The sequence below is a fragment of the Trifolium pratense genome, linkage group LG5 (genome assembly GCF_020283565.1).
Source record: "Trifolium pratense cultivar HEN17-A07 linkage group LG5, ARS_RC_1.1, whole genome shotgun sequence".
NCBI classification, from domain to species: Eukaryota; Viridiplantae; Streptophyta; class Magnoliopsida; order Fabales; family Fabaceae; genus Trifolium; species Trifolium pratense.
The window spans coordinates 44,192,645-44,199,734 of NC_060063.1; the positions used below are offsets into that span (position 1 = coordinate 44,192,645).

General features: G+C 32.4%; 2 protein-coding genes across 2 annotated transcripts; one reads left to right on the top strand and one right to left on the bottom strand.

The window, feature by feature from the left end:
• The first annotated feature begins 261 nt into the window (after positions 1-261).
• On the top strand, positions 262-1,087 carry LOC123885222. Its single transcript, XM_045934493.1, has one exon. The coding sequence runs from the start codon at positions 302-304 to the stop codon at positions 902-904; it is 603 nt and encodes a 200-aa protein (XP_045790449.1). The 5' UTR covers positions 262-301; the 3' UTR covers positions 905-1,087.
• A 1,895-nt stretch (positions 1,088-2,982) lies between these two features.
• LOC123887090 lies at positions 2,983-5,936 on the bottom strand. Its single transcript, XM_045936374.1, has 3 exons — positions 5,831-5,936; positions 5,030-5,221; positions 2,983-3,172 (listed from the first exon to the last, which is right to left on the bottom strand). The coding sequence occupies exons 1-3, from the start codon at positions 5,927-5,929 to the stop codon at positions 3,104-3,106; spliced, it is 360 nt and encodes a 119-aa protein (XP_045792330.1). The 5' UTR covers positions 5,930-5,936; the 3' UTR covers positions 2,983-3,103.
• Positions 5,937-7,090: the final 1,154 nt, after the last annotated feature.

The window sequence follows — 7,090 nt, forward strand, 5'->3', positions numbered from 1 at the left end:
TCTAATTACAATCTAGGATTCCAACTTATTTACTTCAAAGGATAAATTTCTAGCACTATGCTACTTCATAAAATTTATAAAAAGAAAAAAAAAAGAAGTGAAACTAATTTTACCATTAAAATAATGGACAAATATTAATTATGAATTTGTCACATAATTCCAAAATCTTTGAGAAGAATTTGCACCAAGTCTTATCTACAAAACAAAATCGTCTAAAGTACCAAAAAAAAAATAATAATAAATCGTCTATATATATACGGTAAAATTTGTAATATTGATCATCAACAATCAAATCAACAAAATGAGTTTTGAACGATTGAACCCCGAGTCTAGTTTTGGAAAGTCTTTTAAAGAGTGGTTTGAATACAAGAATAAAGAGGAATGGTTAAAAGATATGAAAACTAGCATAATTTTAGCAGCTTCCATAATAGCAACCATGACATTTTCACTCGCCACTAATCCACCCGGCGGCGTCCTCCAAGCTAGTTATGATGATGTAAACCGAGGTTGTTTGACATCGAATGTCACCGGATTTACTTTATGTGTCGGAGATGCTATCTTGGGTTATTTACAACGTGATCAATATGTTAGATTTTTGGTATGTGATACAGTTTGTTTCATTGCAGCAATTACTGTTATTTTCTTGCTTGTTAGTGGAATTCCGATGGACAATACATTTACAATATGGCTTTTATCAACATGCATGTGTGTTACACTCACATTCCTAGTTCTTACCTTCATATTTGCTGCATATATGGTAACACCAAATTCCATTTGGACACATTATCATAGAAATCCTTTTTGTATTGGTCTTATTATTTGGATTTCCATTGTTGTAATTGTTCTTAGTCTTCTCATTGTTCGCTTATTTGTTAGGGGCAAGCACAATATTCGTAGCAATTAAAATTTGTAGTCCTTGTGGTTTTCTTATCAATTATGTATTCGTCAAAATAAGTATTAATTAAGTATCAATTACATGTAATTCTATTCTTTGTAATTTGATTTTTTTCATTAAGTTGAAGTACTCTTTGTAATTTGTTGTTCTATTATGGCTTGTTTGGTGGAATAATTTAAAGGCAGATTCTTCATAACTTTTCAATATTAAGTGTTGGTCATTAAGCATTCACATTTTTGATTATTTATGAAATAATTAAAAGAATAAAATAAAAAAATAAATTTTGTGAGTATAACCAAGAGAAATACATTGGTCACGTGACCAAACCATATAAGAATAATTCATAAAGTGAGCAAGACATGGTCACGTGACAAATCCAATTTGAAGACTTGTATATAAAAATTTAAAGAATAAAATAAAACAGTTTCCATATAGAGGATCATATTTTTGCAATGACAGGTTTGAAAGAGTAGTTTAAACAGAGAATCATCTTTTCAATCTTATATGGACTATGGTCGGAAAGGGTAAAAAGGCTTTAACATTTTTATTTTTTTTTTATAAGCATAAAAAAGGCTTTAACTTAATTTGACATGCGACTATTTGTGTATTTTAGGAGGAGGAATATAAGATGTTTTTTTTTCTAGGCCTTCCATGTATTTTAATTTTGTCTTTGCTAAAAACTTCGGTTCGCAGAAATCGAAGTTTTTTCTAATTCAAATTCAGGGAAAATTCGGTTAACAGAAACCGATTTTTTTTTTCAAAGCAAAAAAATTTCGGTTCGTAGCAACCGAAGTTTTTATTGAAGGGAAAAAAAGTAAAATCCAGGGGAAAAAAGAACCATGGGGCCTAAAGAGAAAACAACAGAATATAATGGTCTCATTTTTTCCGTAAGCAGGGTCGGCCCAACATAATGTGAAGCGTATGCTAACATTAAAATGAGGCTTAACAAAAAAATAATTTTCTTTTAGTAAAAAAAATGTAAGAAAGAACATAAAAATTATACTCACTCCGGTCCTAATAAGAGGAAAACTACTTTTTAGATTCATTGATGTTTTAGGACCGGAGGGAGTATATATATTTTGATAGATATACACTGACAAAATCATTATAAACTCTTACACACAAGTGGAGGATCTCGTGTACGAACCCTGATCATGACGTCTGCCCTAACAATTTTGACATTTTTTACCAATTAAACTAAACTTGTGGATACAACATAAAAATTATATTTTATTGAAATATAAACTAAGAAAATTTGCTAAACAAGTTAAAAATGTATCAAGTATATATGTATTGAAATTTAAAACTAAAATATATTATTTGGTTGTTGTTTGTTGATGTATTGGAGTGAAGCCTTGCAGCGTCGCTTCGTCCCCGGTGGTTTCAATTTTGTTGATTGGTGTTTGGTTTACCTGTTCTTGTTTCCTGATTCTCTCAAGTCTGCTAAGATCTGCAGGTTTCAGTGTTTTCGGGTTTGCTTCCTCGTGCGAGAGGATTTGGGATCATCTTTAACTTTGTTCAAAGTAATATATTGACTCGAAAGGGTCATTTGCCTGCTGTGATTGTCATAGGGGGTTGTGGTACGTGATTTTGGCCGTGATGACGGTCAGTTCATTCACCGTTTCATACCTCAATGAACGCAGACACTTCATTTTTTTTCTATTTGGTTTCGCGCCCGCACGCGGGTTCGCTGGGTAGCGCTTGATGTGTCTGTGTTTGTTTTGGTTTTTGCCTGCTAGGGTTGGATCAAAAACCAATTGTAGTTGAAATTAATTGTATTATCTTTAGTTGCTACAAGAAGGTTAACTTTAGGTTGATGTCCCCCAGTTGGTTGTATTATCTTTTATTTTCTGTTTAATATATTTGGGATAGTGTAGAGGGCTTCCTCTATGCTTCTTTTGCTTAAATATATATATATTGCCAAGAGACGGCACAGGAAATTCTAGACACCTGTTGCATTATCGATAGCAAACTAAGATCATAAACTATCGAAAAACCTCAAGTGATAAAACAACAGTAAACAACAAAGAAATAAAAAAGCTGACAGGGTATATTAAGCAACACACATGCATTTTCACTTTATAAAATATGATTAAGCAACATGGCATTTGCACTTCATAAAACAAAATGAATCAACAAATTTATTATTGACAATAACATACCACAACTTGTCAAATCAAATTATGTGGGTTGTTATGCTGGGAACTTCTACTTAGTTTTCAAATTATAAACATGGAAGTGGATATATAGTAGTCCTTGATCGGGTATAACACTTGGCTGAGAAAAAATAACAAATGGTCAATAGGAGAAAGATGAAAAGTTTAACAATTTAATAGTATTTTTGTGAGATCAATAGACCACATACTATAGTTGATCACTTAAATTACAACTTTTAATCTTGACCACTTATTTTGATCCAAGAGTTAAGATTTTAAGTGAGTTCATGTGTGCCAACTTAATTTTATAATACTCTTATATTTTTTACTCTAATAAATGATTTCATCCCTAAGTTTCTTAACCTACAAATATCATTTCTCTCTCCCGTATTTATTATTTTCTCTCATTTTTACACTTTCAAATACATGAAATTAATATTTTAAGTCTATGGTAGTATGTTATAGGTCATGGATTCGATCCCCAGCTCATTGTAAACAAAAAAAATAATAAATTTAATTCTATGGTACACACTTTTAAGATACCTTATGAAGGAAAATCGTATTTAAAACAGAGTGTAAAACGCAGCGGAAATTAAAATTTTCCTTCGATGGATCCTTGCGAATGGACATGATCAGGGTTTCGGTTATTACCTTTGAAGAACAATTCCTCGATTCTGAATTGATCACAAGCACCGCACGATCGCAGCACCTCTAGCCGGTCCACACGAACAGTTTTCGTTCACCTCCTAGTGCTAGCTGCAAGACGACGGTAGAGGGAGATTTAGTGCGGTTAGGGTTTTAGAGAATTTTAGGGTTTCTCTAAAATTCGGATTATGTGTGTAACACCAGACTGAATTGCATAAGGCTCTATTTATAGAGCTTCTTATGTTGTCTTCAGGCCAAAACGGTTATTGGACTTCGCAAGCCCAATAACCTACTGTTACTAATCGAACCCCACTAATAAGTCATACTTATTTCTCCCGTCATTAATTGTCCTTATGTGTGTGACCCTGTAGGTTCCTATGACGTTGGCAATAATATTAATCTCAATATTATAAACAGTGAGCGGTATCTAGCAACACATCACTGCTACCCAAGTCACAAGAATGTCACGTGATCTGGCAAACCTTTCCGTGATAAATATCTTGTGTATAATTACCCTTTTACCCTTATGTCTATATTGAACACAAGGCATAGTATGTCACCCTTGCTAAGTTCAATATTGGGCCCATAGACATATCTCTTGTTATGTAGGAGGGGCAAATTCCATCTAGATCACTCATGTCCCTCAGCATGATTCGTGGAATACCCATCAACCAACTTTATAGTCATCCTGTTACGGATAACGTTTGAATGGCAACAAGGTAATACACTCCTACATCTATGGTACATAGTGATTTCAGGTCGAAGGGTGGAATACACCACTTATCACTATGAGAATATCTTATGACATTTCATAACACACTATGTAGTATTCTCATGGTGGGTCAATCTGATACAAATGTTACCCTTAACATTTATATCTATGTGAAGACTTGATAACTCTTTATCTATGATCCGTGAGATGTGACCATCAGTCTACCAACATAATAGCCTCTATGCTTTAATGTTATCCCATTTCACTTTAAAGTTTAACTACGGATGCTTCAAGAATAGTGTTCTTATGTTTAATGGATTCTCACGATTAAGTCATACTTAACGTTCCACTTAATGAACTAACTATTCTAGGGACTTTATTACTTTAACACATAAACATATAATAAAGAAGAGCCTTTATTTAATAAATGAATTATTCAATACAAGTATCCTGCAATCATAAATAATTGGCCTCTACGGCTTACACCAACACCTTAATTAAGCAACTTTGACTAAATCTATAAAACTCAAAATCTTACATGACATGCACAAGTCAATAGACTTATAAAATATTCCTATCTTAGATGTTGTAAGGAATTTTATAAGTAAAAATCATTTATACCTTCGAAGAAGGTTCAACTTCTTGGCGTGACAAAGCTCGGAGGCAATACGCCTCACATATGTGATTAAGATCAATACAATTCTCATTTGTTTGCTTCCGATAAATTTCTATGACTTGTGTCATAGAATGTATGCATCCTTTAATATTGCCAGAATGTCTCAGTTGCTTTGCATCTTTAAGTTTGCCTTCCATCTTCACAGAAAAGTATATAACATTAATTTAGTATTGATTAGTCAAAATATACTAACATAAACTTGGATTAATCAAACTAAGACACACTAAATACTAGCAAAAATCATCACTTAATATGATTTTCACACTAACATTTATTGATTAATCAAAATATACTAACATAAACATGATTAATCAAACTAAGACACACTAAATACTAGCAAAAATCCTCACTTAACATGATTACACGCTAACTTTTTTTAAAAAGGGTTTATAACTTATCATTTTTTCTTCCAATTTTACCCCCGTCATCTTACTTGAAAAAAATTAATTATTAATTAAACATATCTTTTTGCGTCATTTCATATTTATAAGCTAGTTCAATCGCTAATTTTAACAAACACTACAAATTCAATCATCAGCTAGCTTATTTGCTATAAGCTAAAAGTTAGTTTATCAACTATCAGCTATGTTTTACCAAACAGAGTCTATAGTTGATCACTTAAATTACAACTTTTAATCTTGACCACTTATTTTGATCCAACAGTTAATAACTGTTCTCATTATTCTCACCTAAAATACTCATTCTCACTTAACTACATATAATAAACAAATTATCAATGCATTTACCTGCGATCCCAACACAGATGAGAAGCTCTTCATGCTCTCATCATTAATCAAAGAAATTACAGTCGGAAGAAATATATCACTCGTCATCAATGATATCATCGGATCATCAACAAACATTTACACTGAAGTTGCTTCTACTATTACCTGACAGTGGAAATAGCAAATCGAGATTAAGTAGAGATAAAATGACACAACAAACAAAACATGAAAAATCAGATACCAAGCAAGACATTGTTTCAACCACCCAGAACTCATTACACAGAACTCATTCTACTCAATTATGTCAATTATCACAGTTATAACAAAAGACACCTAAATAAACTATCGACAAAAGCATCGTGAATCAAACAAGCTAGTCAGTGTTTTAAAAAAGAATGGTAAGTACCTTTCTCTCTTTGTTTTGTTTTGTTTTATTTCCCTGCTATTTTTCTTCTGATTTCCTCCTTTTTCTCTTTTTTTTTTTTTTTTGGATATGAGGTTGCTTTGTTTGGGTGTGAAGACTGTTGATGGGTAATGGAGGCAGAGGCTTAGATTTAGGGTTTAGATTTTGTTTTGTATTGATTCTTGAGAGTGAGAAGCAAGAGAGAGAGAAAGAAATGTGAAAATGAAGGAAAATTGGTGGAGGTAGGTGGGGTATATAAAGGTGACTTTAACCGGAACTGAGCATGAAAATGCATCCGATTTAATTTTCTTATTTTCAAATTCGATGGTTTTGGTCTCTCCATCATATTGTTTAATTATAAATTCACAATGTGATATATAATTCGATGATGAAAAAATATCATCATTGATGAAATTGAAAGAAAATGCCTATATAAATTTAAATTGATGGATAATTTTCGCAAGTGAACGAATTACCACATAGTAATAAAAATATCGATCCACAGGGATTGTGTGATTAAACGAGTCTAATAGTGTTCATAAACATGATGCAAAGAATACACATAAATTGGGGGTTTAGTTTGGAAGATGTGCTTGTATGAAAATGTTGAGAAATCAATTGATTAAGAATGAGGTTGGATCGTCGACAATTCTCTAAACAATAGTATTCACATGCAATTCAATTGTATCGTAATGAATCACTCGAATGTTACAACTAGATCAACTATATGGTGAATCGCAATCTCTTGTCAAAATCCACCCTATCCTCTACCGATACTTCTCCAATCTCTTGGATGGAAGCTACCGGTAGCGGAGTATTTGAAAACGCGTTGATCGTATGCTACATTCTATGTTTCAATCTCTCGACCGGAAACACTC